Genomic DNA, 17,166 nt, shown 5'->3' on the forward strand with positions numbered 1-17,166 from the left:
TAAGGCCATCTTCGTGCAGACAGGCATAAATAATATATATATAAAATGTAAAAACATATGTGGACACACAACCAACCACACAGAAGTAGTATTTGCAAGGACATTTACAATAAATGGCACTAACACCTTTATTAAGATTTTAATTTTTCATTTGTGAAAAAATGAATAGATTTTTTTTCCCTTGTATGCAGAGGAAAAGCAAACTAATGGCAAAAATCAAAGTTACTTTCTTATTTCAGTACTGTCTTTGTAGCCACAAAGATACAACAATTTTAACAGACAAGAAATAATGTTTATTGCAGACTTTAAGCTGATTCATGTGAAAAAGGCACTATGAAACTTAATCAAACTAGATGATTAAATTTGTCTAAATTAAGTGATATTATATATTATATATAATACATATATTATATATAAAATCACATGACCATGTAAAACAGAACATTTTGTGACAAAAATCATTGCATCTCCAAAAATAACATTTTCTGCAAGGGACATTTCTCTTTTCTTTTTTTTTTTCCCTGTTTTGCCTTCAGGAACACACTTTTCCAAGAGATTACATTTATAAAGGAAATTACAAAGGCTTTTTTGCATGAGGAAAAACTGATACCTGGGATCAACACACAGAGAAGTCTAGATGATACACCGTTCCTTTGGATGGGTTAAGTTACAGACAAAAAAAATGCAATTATATAAAAAAAAAGTACTGTGAGTTGTTGCATGGCTACAGCAGATCTCATCTCATTGAGCTGGGTTGTGTTACTATTCTCTAGTTACTCCTTCTTGTGCAATATTATAGTTCATCACAGGTGAAATACGGATAAAATCAATGTATAGAACATTATTTTTCTAGAAACAGCATCATTAGTAATAAAACATCTTGGGAGTGATGCAGGAAAGATTCAGTCTGTGTTGGGCTGCTGTTCATTCCCTAAACATTTCCTCTACATGTGCTGGAGTCGACAACTGCAGTAAACATCCTGCAGCCAAGAAAGACTGAGCCAAAAGAGACACAACTGCTCACTACTGCAAGAGATGGGACTCAGAATATTATTATTACTGAAGGGTTCAAACGCTTTTTTATTGCTGGCTCAGCTTCCCTCAGATGAATCACCAGCAAAGACACGCTCCAATTTATCCGTCATGTTAATTCCATAAAGCCAGGACTCATCTCTGGGTGTAAATGAATCATGGACCAATATTTTCACCTGTCAGGAACCTCCACTGAATTTCTGTTCATTTTTCATGGTGAGGAGCCAGCAGCAGGTACCTCTGTGGAGCCTACTGTAAATTTTCTTTATGTTGGCTAGTTACCTTTACAATACAATAAGACATTCCCCTTCACTGCTTCCTAAAGCAAAGCTGGATGGTTTAATGCTATGGACAATGGAGATAAAGAAAAGAGGAAATATATTTAGTGACTGCTTCCTTCATCAAAGGACTCCACACCTGAATCTGTGGCAGCTGCACTGATTTTTTCTTGCCGTCTTCTCATAATTTCTTGCAGTTCTGAACTACCACTGTTAGCCTGTAAACAAAAGAGAAGAGTTTACTTGTGGCTTTGACAGGTACTCAAATTCCCCTGCCAGCATTTTGTTAACACGTTTGTTTGAACAAACTCACCTGGCAGCTCCAATAGAAAAGTATTTACACTATTCTTAAATACAGATAAGGGAAAAAACAAATCTGCAGACTATTAAAAGCATAAGGTTGCCTTTCAGCACTGCTGAGCACCTGTAACTCCCACGTGAGGCCCTGGAAGTGTTGGAGATTTAGGGGGTTCACAAAATATGGCTTCAATAAAAGCAGAGTTAAAGCTCAATGGGTTTGTCAGCATTCCACACTGAAGATAATAAGGCAATAATATTTAGAAATTAAAAACCTGACAATAAATCCTTGGTGGGTTTAGATTTATGGAAACACAAAGCTCACACTTGCACGTGGGATTGCATAGGCAAGACCTAAGGGAATTGTGAGGACAAGGCTTTATTTCACCTTTTAAAGAGTGAAAAGCAGGTCTGCTGAACCAGCTGCAAACATTGCTTTTTCAACATAAATGAAATTATTAGCAAGGCCAGGACACCTATTCCTTAGAGCAGAACTTCCCAAAGCGTGCATGACTCAGAATAAAACCAGGGGATTATAAACCAAGAGCCATATCTGCTACTAAACTATCTGGCCATGACATGACCTTCAAAACTTCAAAATCAGCTTCCAAAATAGCCTCTGAATAAGGAAGCAAAAACTGGTTTTGAAATTTATAAACCGAATTCCAGGACTGTTAAGTGGAAAATCCTGCAGTTGATTCTGAACTCTGAAAATGCATCCTATTAATTTAATAAAATTTAATAAAGATTAATCCCATTATAACCATTAAAATGCAGCACCTGGTGCCACAAAGAGTGAGAAAATTTCTAAATTAACTACAGTGCTCCTCCTACTTAAAATACCACTGCTCTCCTCTCCCAGAGTGGAAGGGCAAGGCCTGGAAGTGCCTCTCTGAAAGTGAGGGAGCAGCTTTGTCTTTGTTCATCTTGTCCTTGCCTTTTTGGTTTCAGACACAGAACAGGTGCAGCACCATTACTGAAGGCATGCCTGAAAAACCATCAGCAGACACCAAATAAAATACTTTATCAGAGGTCATGTACAAATATTTTCCTGAGAAGAACTGAGCAGCTCAAGCTGAAAGAATTTGCCTTCAGTAACATCAATGACAACATGACTGATGAGCTTGAAATGCATTATATTAAACTGTTAAAGGGAGAGAAAGGAGAGAAATTTCCTTTGATGACGTAAGTCAGCAAACAACAGGCTAAAGCCATCAGGAATTGTGTAAATTCTGTAATTCATCCTCAAATAACCGAGGCAGAAATAAACGTTTCAATTACCTTTTCCCCAACAAAAAACCCCAATGACCTTGTTAGACCCTAAGTACCTGTTAATTAACTCTTATAGGGCATTTATTGGACAAGTTTGGATTTTTGAGTTTCCTTTGGAGTGAGGCCTAACTGGGTTAAAGCAGAGTAACAACATGGAGAGGAAAAGACCCCTCAGATCCAAAATCAGCATTTCAGCCCAAATTCCACTGCAAAACCACTTGCATCTCAGTACACTGAAATAAGATGGCTAACAGGCAAAAACGATAAAGAATACAGATATAACTTCACTAGGAAATGATGGATTGCTCTGGACTGCAGTGCCTTATATTCCTAAGAGTAAAGGTGAAATATTTGTCCCTCCCTATAACAGGAAAATAGGCTTGAAGAAGGGAATAAAGCAATTTTGACAGTGTTAGAAAATGATGCTCTCTGAGCCACAGTGATCATGTAAAGTGTAAAATATACATCATCATAAGCCTGTCTTTAAAAATATGCCTGGTAGTTAATGCTCAAAATCATTTAAGAGACAGTCTCAGCTTAAGGAGAGGATAGAAAGTATTCTAAAACTCTTCAAGATTTTCTTCTAAATAGGATGTGGAGAATATAACTTCTCAGTTGGGTTGATCTCACATCTAGATCATTTCTCCACTTGCCACAGCAAGTTAAAAGGGAAGAAAAAATAAATTAGTATATGCATCTCCAATTCCACTGGTTTAAAATTGGCAAGGATTGCCCTTAGCACAGCTCTGGATACAAGCTTAAAGTGTTTAAGAGACAACAGTTCTTTAATTAAAGCAAACTGCTGCAGAGCAATAAATAGAGAGACATAATACTGGATCCTTGGCTGAGAAATTCTGCTAGCACAGTGTCCAGAGGGATTTTTCCCTTTTCCCCAGTGTTTGGGCTGAAAGCCCAACAGCAGTGGGCTCACCCCACCAATTTCTCATGGTCTATAAATCAAATCTCCTCTACAAAGATAAAGTAAAATCATTTAGCACCACCAAAATTATTGGGAGTATGTGTTTGTCCAAGAACCAGGTAAAGCAAGAAGCAAGAAAAGAGGTATTTTACTCTCCCATTGTTTTCCCCAAAGCACTTTTTGGCTGATTTTGTCTTCTTGCAGTCTGATTACACCACAAAATATCAAACTTGGGTGCTATTTCTAATGTTTTTGGACTCCTTTAGAAATGGGGAAGATCTCACCTGGTGATTTCAAAGGATGCTGTTCCTATGAATTGATACTGAATCATTCAGATAAAAAGAACGTTTATCAGTGGGATGGGAACTGAGGAAAACCCTCCCTCCTCACAGGAGGAGCTATCCAATGCTGCAGGTTCAAAGTGGTGAGTAAGGAGAGCTGTCCATACCTCCAAGGCAGATTTCTGTACCGTGATTTGGCTGTAGACTCTGGACCCTTCTGGGCAGACAGTCCTCAGCTCCTCCTTGTTGAGGGAGAAGAGCTGAGCCCCCGTCAGCACCCCGAGGCTGTTCACAGTCCTGGGGACAACAGGGGGACAAACAGGACGTGAGCAGAGCCACACTGGCCAAGGGAGTCACCTGGGCTGTCCTCAGCACACGTTGCTAAATTCAGAGCAAACTTTGTGCAGCAGGACTACTGAAGCCAGTTGGGTGTATAGGTACACTGTATGTTAGAGGTTAAAATATATATACACTATATGTGTGGGCTAGATATAGAATCTCTATATAAAATATATATACAGATTCTATAGATCTAAAATACACTGGCATATATATATATCTATACATATATATGCCAATGTGCTCATAGATCTTTAGAAATATCATATAATATATATCATATATCATACATCATATATCATATCATGTATTATATAATGTATATTTATAATAAATTTATAACATAAATATTAATTATATTATAATTAAATATTATAAGTATTCTATAATATATAGCTATAATTATAGTATTATATACATCTATAATCTATAATTATAACTATAATAACATTATATGATATGATATATATGATATGATATATGATATATTCTATGTTCTATTCTATGTTCTATATTATATATAGATATCATTATAGATTATATATAATATTATAGAATATATTCTATATAATCAATAATTATATAATAACTATAATAATGATATATTGTATTGCATTGTATTACATAATATCATATATAATCTGCCAATACATTTTGTATATATGTGTATGTATTTTATACATATATACACACACATATATACATATATATACACACATACACATACATATATACGTATACACATACATAAAAATATATAAAAATATATAAAAATATATAAAATATATAAATATATAAATATGAATAACTATAACTATAACTATAACTATAACTATAAATATAAATATAAATTTAAATAATATAAATATAAATATAAATATAAATATAAATATAAATATAAATATAAATATAAATATAAATATAAATATAAATATAAATATAAATATAAATATAAATATAAATATAAATATTTATTTTAAAGATTTCTAAGAGTGCAGCTGATTTTCAGGAGGCTGCCTGATTTTACAAGGTGGTCAGTCCTCATCCTAGGTCCTGACAGGACAAAAATTGCAGCAGTTTTTCTGCATTTGCCCTGGCACTCACACGGGGTTGAAGCCCTTGGACTGCAGCCAGGCTTTGACGTCCTCGGGCGAGGAGTCGTAGGTGATATTCACCACCGGGATGTTGGGCCGGGGCACGTGGAATTTCCTCTGGGCAGCGCTCCTGCCGATGGTGAGGCGGTGAACGAGCTCGTCCTGCACCTCCTCCATCTGGGATTTCCTGCCTGGAGAGAGGGAGAGAGAGAGCTCACAGCAGTTCTCCTCAAGGATGCTTTATCAAAGCCAAGTCACTTCTTGTATGTCACTTTAAAATGTAAACTTCTTTTTAGATCTGATCGAATTATTACTCCTTTTTTTTTATTTTCCACAGAGTATTTCAATATTCCAAATCCTCTCTTTGCAAAACAAAATAAAAATAAACAAAATACTGGATCCTTGGCTGAGAAATTCTGCTAGCACAGTGTCCAGAGTGCTTTTCCTTTTCCCCAGTGTTTGGGCTGAAAGGCAAACAGCAGTGGGCTCACCCTGCCAATTTCTCATGGCCTATAAATCAAATCTCCTCTACAAAGATAAAGTAAAATCACTTATCAACACCAAAATTATTGGTAGTATGTGTTATTCCAAGCACCAGGTAAAGCAAGAAGCAAGAAAAGGGGCATTTTACTCTCCCGTTGTTTTCCCCAAAGCTTTTCGGCTGATTTTGTCTTCTTGCAGTCTGATTACACCGCAAAATATCTTTAAAATGTAAACTTCCTTTTTTCTTTAAAGACTCATTCATTAGATCTGATTGAATTATTACTCTTTTTTTTTCCACAGGGAATATTTCAATATTCCCACTCCTCTCTTTGCAAAACAAAGCAAAAATAAACAAACTAAAAACCCCAGACAGAATTCAACTAAGACCCCAGAAAGGAGAGATGAATCAGAGAGGCACAGGTCAGTGTGACAGCACCCAAGCTGTAGAACAAAATGGGAATGGGGGGTTATTCAATTGTCATAATCTGCTTTTTTTTCAAACAGAATTGAGGGTTTAAAAATGCAAACAAGACAAAGATGAGGAAGGTTGTAAGATGGCTCACATGTGGGAAGGTAGTTCTTTCCACAAACAGTTTTTTAGTTGAAAGTCCAACTTTTTGGTGCAAATAAACACAGGCAAAACAATTTCACAGCTGCTGATACACAGCAGCTTACATCTAATGAGCTATTGTAGCAATTGCATTTTTTTGACAGGGTTTTGAAAAGTTTGAATTCACTCCAAGCCTGGCGTGGCTGCTTAGCTGAAACATTGTCACACTTTGCATTAAAAAAGGAATAATAAAAAAAAAGGGGTAGCTGCTCTCACCGGGGACTCAAGGATTGGGCAAGATTTGTTTGTTTATTTATTCATTTTAAACAAAACTGTAAGAATTCATTATCCCCCAGAACCCATTTGTCTGAAACATTTAGTTCAGTTGCTGTTCATTAGCAGGCAACAAACTGAAATGATTTTCAGCCATTTCAACAAGATCAATTATAACGACAGTGAGAATTGTTTCAAATTACTACAAAAATTTCTATGGATAACTTCTCAAAAAGAGAATTCAATAAGGTGTAAATAACTTTTTGATCTCAGAGAAGATATTGATTTTGCACAGGTAAACTCTCTGTGCCATAACACTGGAACAACTATAAAAATCCTCTGACAAACAACTCAAGTTATCTCAGAAATTCTCAGGATTTCCTTGCCAAGATATTTTTAGTGATCTTTATTCACTTTGATACACAAACAGTAACTACACCACCCTCTCAATGCACTCAGAAGCAAAACCTACTCCTTTTCTCCCATTACACTGATAGGAACAGATTAAATCAACACAACTTCAATATGAAAAAACCCTGCAAGACAGAAACATTTCTGCTTTCTCTACTTCCCTTTTATGTACTCTCAAAACCTCTCCAGGGGTTCTCTCAAAACCTCTCCAGGGATCAATATCTCTAGCCAGTTAAACAAATAAAAACAAGCTTTACATAGGCCTCCAGGATTATTTCTTTAATCACCACAGCAAAAAGAAGAAAAAACGTTGGTTGAACCATTTCCTTTTTTCTTTTACAAAACAGCCTCGGGTCGAAAGTGGAAAAAGGATCTCTAGTATAATATTTGAGGCATTCAGGCCTTATTGTGCAGGGTTTTCTCCTCTCCCCCAGTGTGGATCAGAAGCCCCAAGCCATGAGCTCAGTGATTTGTGCAGATCTGACAGGGGTCATACCAGGAAAGCCTTTGGGCTGTGTTATCAAATCCTGCACCCGCTATTTTCCCAAGCAGGAAGAGACACAGAACATTGCTATCTTCCTTCTATTTACACAGATTTTGAAAGACTTAGGCTTAATCCAGACCAAGACTGTATCAAGAGACAAATATTTAGCTGTTAGATAAGAGATTCTTCCCGTTGTTGGATGTGTTATCAGAAATAAACAGGGTGTCTGGGTGTGGGGCAGGTTCTGCAGGGCTCTCTGCAGGGTTCAGTGGGTCCTTGGCCAGCAGCTTTCCCATCACCTTTGCAGAGGCACCTGCTCTGGGAGGGTTTTGAGGTGCCTGAAGCTCATTAACCAGGCTTGAGTGAGAGCTCCAGGAGGGAACAGGATCTCCTGTGTCACCCACAGCCTCTACAGTAACTCTTCACACCTCACACACACCCTGGACCTGAAGGGTCTTCTCATTTTCCATCTAGAATGAACGGAGAAGGCCATGGTGGATTCCAGGACACAGCCATGCTACAGCAAAGACCTTCCACAGAAATAAAACTATCATTTTAGTGCGTGTGAGGGAAATTCATCCTCGCTTTCCACAGCTTTTGTAACTGTTTATTTGCCTGCTTTTATTTAAGCAACAAACTCTTTGGGAAGCAGCACTGAAGCCTGTTCCTCCAACCAGGCTGCTCTCCAGTTACAATTTCCAGACAGTCCATTAGGTGAATACAGAGAAAAGTTCCCAGAGCTCTCCTGAGTTGAGAGCTTGGGCAGGAGCTTGTCCTCCACCAGGCAGTGTCACCACAGACTCCACCAACAGGATTATCCACACAGACACACCTCCCATCCACTGGGGACAGGGGGTAAAGAAGCCCTTCCCCAGAAATGATTATGTTCAGTGCCAGTTTCTGACCTTAGGTGAGGCAGCAAGGCAGCGGATAAAAAAAGCTGTCAACTCCTGAACTGCAAAAAGCTCGTTATTTTTACAGCTGTTACTTTAAAAGCTGTGGCAAATGCTTGCCTACATGTTTCAGTTATTTCTAAGCCAAGCAATCACATTGCCTGAAGCGCATTTAGGACAGAAATTACTCACTAAACAAGCTTTTCTAACCCTTCCTGCTTTCCAGTCAATACAGAGTAGCAGCCTCAGCAGGCCTCAACTGGCATATTTACAAGGTGGCCTTAATCAGAATTTCTCAAGACAGCCACACACTGTTGGATGCCCATTACCAAGTTTTTCCATCTATAGAGGTGTGGAATATGTTCCTGTGTCCTCCTGGGACAAGGACACCAAAGTCTGCTCCACGGGCTGCCACTTGCTGCTGCTTTGAGCAACCCAGAGGACTCTAAAAGTAAACTAACTTACAAAACTATTACAACAGGGTTCCTGTGCATCAGCCAGGATGTAAGTGTTCTTGAAGCTCTGAATACGTGTTCCAGAACAGTGCAAATGACCTAGAAATATGGATGATCATGAATGGAAGTGTGAAAACAATTTAACTGATTTTTAAAGTGCTTTAGGTTGTAATGTGGCAGTGAGCTCAGGTGGAAAACGTGCATTAGCCACGTTATCAGCGTGGGCATTTCTGGTGTTAAAAACCACAGACAGACTAGAGACCCCAGACATGGGAAATTTAGGTTGGATCTTTTTCAATCCATATACATCATATATCATATGATACCATATACATATATCTTGTTTCAATCTTTTTTAAAAAAGGTTTTTTACTGGAAGGGTGATAAAATACTGGAATTTTCTGCTTAGGGATGTGGTGGACTCACCATCCCTGGATGTGTTTAAAAAAAGACTGGATGTGGCACTGGTGCCATGGTTTGTTGAGGTGTTAGGGCTGGGTTGGACTCGATGACCTTGAAGGTCTCTTCCAACCTAATCATTCTGTGAGTTAGGATGGGACAAGTGTAAAGTGTATTTCCCTAATTACCATTATGTTAATTACAGCGAGGGTCAGAACACACATCCATAGCAAACCCGTATTTTACGCATAAGGCTACAACTAAATTTTTCCATTCAGATTCATCTAAAACACAACTTTAAGGGGCTTCAGGATGAAGCCAAACACACTAGAAACAGGAGGAAAGCCTTTTTTCATCCTGCCCCTTAGGGTGAACTTACGGTCCACAGGAATCTGCTTCTGCCGCTGGGCGTCGCGGGCCACGCTGCCGCCGCTGTCGCTGGAGGTGCTGCTCTGGCGGCTGACGGCGGCCGGAGCCTTGGGCACGGGCACTGGGATGGGAGCTGGGGCACTGGGAGGCAGGGGGACAGCCACGGGGACAGCCACGGGGACAGCCACGGGGACAGGGGCGGGCGTGGGCGGAGGTGAGGGCGTCGCGGGAGCCGCGTCAGGTTGCTTCGCCACGTAGTCCGTCCTCTGTTTCTGCAGGAGGCAGAGGGGCTCAGTCAGGGAACACAACTTGGACGAGGTATCAGACAAACACAGGTTTTGCACCAAAGTGGTGTCGTTTGTTCCACAAAGGTGTCTTGCTCGCCAGATGTGGTTCCAAACTTTGCCAGAAGTTGATCTGGCATCAATGTTTGGCGCCAATTTCCTTCGCTGCCAGACACAAGGCTCACAGCAAGGAAATCCTCTGAAACACATTTCTTTCTTTCAGGCAGATAAATTCTATAAATGAGATTGTTTTTAAATCCCAAACTTCTATTAACTGGCACTTTTTAACAGCTTTCAAAACTTTTGACTTGTTGAACTTTATCGGTGTAAAAATGTATATTTTAGAGATGTTATTTAAAACAACCTTCAAAATGAACACATCCTAAACTCAACTAATGTTTTAATTGATAAATGTCACTGAGGACAGGATAACACATTGTTTCTTGAACTGCAGACAGCATTTAGGAGGCTCCTGCTCCTCCTATCCATTAATCCATGCCTTTTCAGCTATTGACATGATCACTACATCACAAGCCATCTCAAGGCAATAATCTGATTAAAAACAAGCCCCAGATTTCCCAATTCTTGAAACAGGGCTGTTATTTCTTTTTCCCCCACTTAATGCAATGTTTTAACAGCATGTAAATTGTCCTGCTGCTAATAACTAACTAGCAGGTGTCTCTAGAATAACTTGGGAAGTAATTTCTTCTTTGCCTTTAGAATGGCACGAATTGCAGAAGAACACCTGTATTTTCCCAGAGGAATCATAAACACAGACAAATCCATAAGCCACCTATGCTACCCCTTTCCTTCAAGCAGTTCAAACTCCATATCTCACTGTTTAACCGTGTTCCCTCTCCACAATTTTGGACTAACATGGCTCAAAAGTTCAATATTAAAGTTTGTTTGCTCAACAGGGATGTCTCATCTCGTAGTTATGAGAAGTCTGCTTACTTTGGTACGAAGAGAGATGAATGCATTCTCCAGATTCATTGCTCCCTCCTGAAATACCTTTCCCTATTTCCTTGGAGGCAGAGGGTTTTACAGCGGATCAAGTTTTTCAAATCAAATATTTGTGGGAGCCATATGTTAGAATTTGAGCAGCAGATCACTGCCCTGACAACAATCAAACTTTCCTCAAATGCCTCTGTACAGGAATCCTCAGCTCAGTAAAGCCCAGCAAAGCCCAGCTGATGGACAAGGCATTAAGTAGTGAATTTAAACCAGCAGAAAATTTATCCCGTCAGATTCTCCGGCCAATCAATTAAGCCTGAGAAATTACTTTTACTTCCCTTGGATGATTTTTCACTTAAACCATAATAGTCAGTTACTAAATCAAACATATATCCCTGCAAAACGTCTCCCATTAAAGATTTTTGTTTGTTCATTTGTTTTTATCTCAACATTTAGTTGTTCAAAGGCATCCATCTTAACTGCTTTGAGCAATGTGGGAGATTAAAAAAAAATTATGATTGACTTTTCTGTATTTTACTGATTCAATGTTAAGAAAATAAATGCTTTTTTAATTGTCAAATGACAAGGAAAGTGAAATCCATTATATAAAAGTGAACAAGCAGAATAAATATATTTATGAAACTTGCCCTTTGGTATAGAGTGCCCCACTAGGTGTATAGAAAATATATCATAATTTATTATATATAGATGTACTGTGATAAACTCAAAATCTTGTCAATGGGTTCACAGCTACTAAAAATTTCCACTGACAGTCACATCTTTTAATCTTGTTCACAGATTCCAGTTGGGGACTGTCATCCCCACAATGTACCTCCTTCATGTGTGTTTTGACCTTCTTAAAAAAAACTTAATGAAAAAATTGAACTTTTTTATGATAGAGAGGATTCGTTACAAACCAAGACATCCACTGCACATTGGCACAATCATAACCCAGAAAAAGAGAAAGCTAAAAACTACATGTGACTTTCAATGGATGTTACTGGAGGAGGTGCAAAAACATGTTGTACTGCAATCGTGAGCCTCATCAAAACAACCTGCTGTAGTGAAAACAAAAATTAATCTGGAAATGTCACTCAAACTCTAAATTTACAAATGCAACCACATTAAAATACACTTTGCATTTCGCTGAACAGTGCCCAAAACCCAATTACATATTTGAATCCCATTTAACATTTCTGTTTTTAACTCCAGTTCTTTTGAGGACATCCACACACTCATCCCATCACTTCTATTCATTGCTATGAAAAGAACCAAGCATGCACTGTGACATGAATTTGGTGACAGTCCAAAAGAGGAATTTTTGAGATTCAATATCAGAAGAGTAATTCAGTTACCTCTGAAAGCTCTCCCAGTAATTGCTGTGAGGAAAATGGAGTAAATCACATCAAATAGTATTGTTAGAAAGGTAAAAAGTAACTGTCCCACACATCACTCCTGAAATGTCACACACGTTAGCAATTTAAACTAAAGGAACATCAGTCTTAGTTATCACCTCTTCTTACTCATTAGGAAACTAACAGTGATTTATTCTAATATCCTTATTTTGAATAGGGAACAGAGTGCTGGCTACAAACCATACACATGTGATGCCATGTAAGAAATCAGTTCTTTTCAGAACCAGACAGAAACTTAGAAACAGGTTTAATAGAAAACAAAACCAAGGAAGAGACTGCCAGAGGAGTGAAGATCATCAGGTGAATGTAAAGAACACTTATAACTGTAGAAAAATAAGAGTTAAGTCACAGCAGGTATTAGAAAAGTGCTTCCTTTTGTAGCTGAAGAAATGTTGGCTAGCTCAGCAAATGAGACAAAGGTCTCAGACCTGTACTCAGAGAAGGATCTGGGTTGGGAGGGACCTGATGGTTCCATCTAATTCCAGCCCCTCTGCTTGGGCAGGGCCACCTTCCTCTATCCCAGATTGCTCCAACACCCATCCAACCTGTCCTTGAACATTTCCAGGGATGGGATATCCAAAGCTCCCCTGGGCAACCTGTGCCAGGGCCTCACCACCCTCACAGTAAAGAATTTCTTCCCAAAATCCAATCTAAACCTGTCCTCTTAAAGATTAAAGCCATTACCCCCATCACTCCATGCCCTTTTAGAAGTCCTTCTCCCTGGACAATCTGCTGACTACATTTCCTCACAGCAAAAAGAACCATGAACAATTCTGGGGTTTATTTTTCCTTCTTCCTTATATTTTTATCTCTTTTAAAAAAATAACTTGCACTCCTCAATTCACCTACATTGGAACAAATGCTTTAAATTGTTTGGAATGGTGATGATACCCACACACACTCATTAAAAATCTGGATATATCATAAAAGCCTATTGGGACTGAATTTTGTTTTCTCATTTCTTGCCAGAAAAATTTTGTTTATACAGGAAAAAAAAAAAGTCCCAAAGCTGTTTACAACATAGTATGGGCTGCATCTGGTGAAAAAACAAGATTCACTATGATTCAATCTATTTTTAATGGAAGCAAAATAGTAAGTTTGAGTAAAAGTGCTAATGGTATGAACCCAAATTTTTGATCAGTGTAAAAGAGTGGGAACAATATATTTTCAAATATATTTTGGCACCATAAAAAGGGAATATACATATTCAAACTATGGGAAAAACAGACAAAGAGGCATTGGATACAACCAGACCCAGTGTTAGAGCTGGGCAATGTTCTTGTTAGGTTAACACAGACACAGAACTTTCAGTTTGTTCTCTTTCTGAACATTTCATCCAACTGTGGTTTGGATCTTTTCCTGGGGCTCCACTGAAGGGACAAGAGAGAACCAACCTCTCATCTTCAGCCAAAAGGGCCCATGAGGTACCCAAGGCTGGAAGAGAGAATTTCAAGCAGGGTCTTTTGCCAGAGTTTATTTCCTATGCAAACAGCTGCTAAAATCCCATTAGAAACCACCTAAGCAGGTCTTTGCAGGCTATTGTGGTTTTACTGAATTTACAGGAAATTTAGATGGAATTTACTTATTCGAATTGTTATTAGCTAGGATTAGTCCCCATTTCTAAAAAAAAAAAAAAAAAAGTATGGACAAACTGCACTAATTAAACATTTACTCTGTGTCTAAGGATTTTGTACACATCACTGGTAATATAACTGTCTCACCTCCAAAAGGGTGTCAGGAGATTAATTAACAGGCCCACCAAGATACACAATTCTATCCTAATTATGTTCTTCAAATTTCATTTGCAAGAGCTTTAAAATAAAGTTAATAAAGTGCACAGAAAATAGGAAATACTATGAAGAATTATTTCATAGGTTCACCAGCAATACTTTTACTAATTAAGAAATCAGAGTGCTTGGGAAACTCATTATGTTCATATATAATAGGATGGTGAAATTCCAGTGCTGGCTCACAATTAAAAAAAACAGATTAAATGACCAACACCCCAGAAAACTGATAAACAATAATTAACAATGGTAGAAAATAGAAGAATTCAGCAAAATGCTCTCCTGAAAGTACAAGAGTACCAAACAAGCAAAAATACTGTTTCCTGGAACTAATTCAACTGACCAGAAGACAAACAATGTTACAGCCTCTGACTCACAAAGATAATTAAATAACTCGGCTATTTCTGACAATATCACTATTTGGGACCTGGATCCTGAGAGTAACTGAGTGAAAAATCAGGATTTAAAGTGTGTGGCCTTAGAAGTCACTAGGCAAGGGGACAGAGTGGGTGCAAAAAGCCAAAAACAAACCACAACTTTGCAGCTCTGAGAGTAATTATGATAATGAGGTATCCACCTCTCAGAGAATGGGTGTCTGCAGCATAATCAGGTGAAAAAATCCTCTCTTTCAATGGAATCCTTAATTGTTCCTGATATTCTACAATGGTGAGCAGTGCATTAAAGGTTATTAGTCTGTAATTAGTCTGGCCTTGCACACAACATTTATCTGCAGGTGGCCACAGCACTTTGAAAGCAGATTTTTGAAAGCTGAAGATGACTTGGGAGAGCAGCAAAAGCTGCCCAGGATCAGCACTGAGCTTGCTCCTGCTCAGGTCTGCCAAAGGCACTGACAGGAACCACTTTGATTTCCTGCTCTGCCCTCAAGTTCCCCTGTCTGGCTTTCATCCCTTGAAGGGCTCAGTTCTCCCTGAAACAGCAGCAAGGTCTCATAGTGCTGCTGTGAAAATAAATGGAGTTATGCAAACACTTCCTAAAATGAACCATGTGTCCATCACAGGAAAACAGACAAATGAGAATGCTCAGGAGTGCTAAAATTATAATAATCACCATGAAGTTAAAACAGCATTACTGACATGTCTTGGTAAAGATTTCATTTATCCTTTGCATTTCGTTATATTCATAAATAATTTCACAGTATTTCACTCACATTTCATTATGATCAAACTGTAGAATAACCTGCCAGAGGGCAAAGTATTAAACTTATCTTAAATGGTGTTCCCTGACCCTAATTTTCATAGGTCCATGGAGAATGCTTCGTGGAAATTATTATTTTTTATTATATGCCATCTCTTGCCATGATTTCAAACAGGAAACTTCAAACCCTGCAGTGCACTGCAGAGGAATAGTGTGAGAACCTTTACTCAAAACTCTACTCAGCCTGCTCAGGGCTCAGGTGGCAAATTCCAAACACACAAAACAACATGCACAGGAAGGAAAAAAACCAAGCCAGACCCTTAAATCAGGATTTGAAAAGCACTCAGTGCATGCTTCACTTCACAGACAGCCAAATAAATCCACAATCAGTGCAGAATGAGCCAAGGTGCTACAGGCAAACAGTTTGGGAGAGGAAAGCTCAGAAATGTCTGATTCGAGCCCACCAAGATCAAGGCAGGGCTGCTACGTTATTTTGCAAAACATTGTGGCATTTCTTGGTTTTCAGTCATCAGCTGGAAGGTGCAGACACAACGAGTGAACATTAAATTATTAAACGTCAAGCTTCAGCAGAAGTTTGGTTTAAAAGTTTGATTTAGAGGCAGGCCTGGAATTTCTGCTTAATCCAAACTTGTTTGCCTAAACTTTCAAGATCGTTAGAAAAAAAAAAAAAGGAAAGAAAGAAGTCTTAGAAAATATAACTTCTTCTTTTAGCAGCCTCTAAGCCCCTTAAATTTTGTCTAAAAATATATATTACAGTTTTAGCCTGTATATCCTTACTTGGGTGAATAATTGTGCTGATGCAAGAATTATTTTTAATTAATTTACCCTCTGATTCTGTTCAACATAAAAAGAAATAACCACAAAAATATTAGTTCCACACCAGTACATGAAAGAAAGAAAATTAAAATTAGATCAGGATAATAGAGTGCTATTGATGCACAGACATAATAATGGAAAAATACTTGCTTTGTGAAATCAAAAGCAAATATACCTTCTTTTTATGACTCAAAAATTACAATAATTAAATAAACTCAAGACTGGGATAGAGACACACAAAGACAGAAAACAAAAGGAAAAGCTAGAGCTCACTCTTCTAGGAAAAACAAAGATGACCCTACCTTAAATAATTCAAACTCCTTCTTTGGCATCAACAGCTATCAATTCACAAAGGATATTTGCAATTAAAATAAATGCATCCACATCCATTAGGACTGAAGTTACCACCTCTAAGCAAATAAGCAGGTGAAACAAAACGGAGGTAAAACATTTTACTGTATTCTCTGTGAAACACAGGCATCACCTTCAGCCTCTAGAGGAAATGCACATTTTTTGTGACACATCAGGGGACAGGACAGTGCCCACACTGACCCTTCCAGGGGGGGTTTTGTCCCCAGGGTGGGTTTTGTCCCCAGGGTGGGCAGTACCTGGATGGTGCGGGTGTAGGCAGGCTCTGGCCATCCCTGAGCGCCTTCCACGTTCCTCAGAGGGTCCAAAATGTTGTTTGGCACAAAGCCCGTGCTGCCACTTTTGTTCTGAACCTTCCACCACTGCTTTCTGTCGTCCAGAATCTGAAATAATTTGGTAAATTAATTATCTACTGTAGGAATGCATTTCCACACCGCAGCAGGTGTTTCCATGTAAGAGAAAGAGTTTCAATTTACATCTGAACATGTAAGGAAATTAAATTAGAATTTTCTACAGCTTTCTGATTGTAACTGGCT

At 38.4% G+C, this 17,166-nt stretch overlaps 1 protein-coding gene across 13 annotated transcripts in view; it reads right to left on the reverse strand.

Annotated features, from left to right (window-relative positions):
• Window positions 1-110: 110 nt before the first annotated feature.
• Window positions 111-17,166, reverse strand: part of EPS8 (EGFR pathway substrate 8, signaling adaptor) — a 127,793-nt gene continuing 110,737 nt past the window's right edge. For all 13 annotated transcript variants that reach the window (XM_063395169.1, XM_063395164.1, XM_063395167.1 and 10 more), the window contains 5 exons: window positions 16,870-17,013; window positions 9,840-10,101; window positions 5,523-5,703; window positions 4,247-4,376; window positions 111-1,528 (listed from right to left, as the gene is read on the reverse strand). In XM_063395169.1, the coding sequence (XP_063251239.1) occupies window positions 1,415-1,528; window positions 4,247-4,376; window positions 5,523-5,703; window positions 9,840-10,101; window positions 16,870-17,013 (831 nt within the window). In that variant the 3' untranslated portion in view covers window positions 111-1,414. The remainder of the gene's footprint in view (window positions 1,529-4,246; window positions 4,377-5,522; window positions 5,704-9,839; window positions 10,102-16,869; window positions 17,014-17,166) is intronic.

This window comes from Prinia subflava, chromosome 4 (assembly GCF_021018805.1).
Source record: "Prinia subflava isolate CZ2003 ecotype Zambia chromosome 4, Cam_Psub_1.2, whole genome shotgun sequence".
Lineage (NCBI taxonomy): Eukaryota > Metazoa > Chordata > Aves > Passeriformes > Cisticolidae > Prinia > Prinia subflava.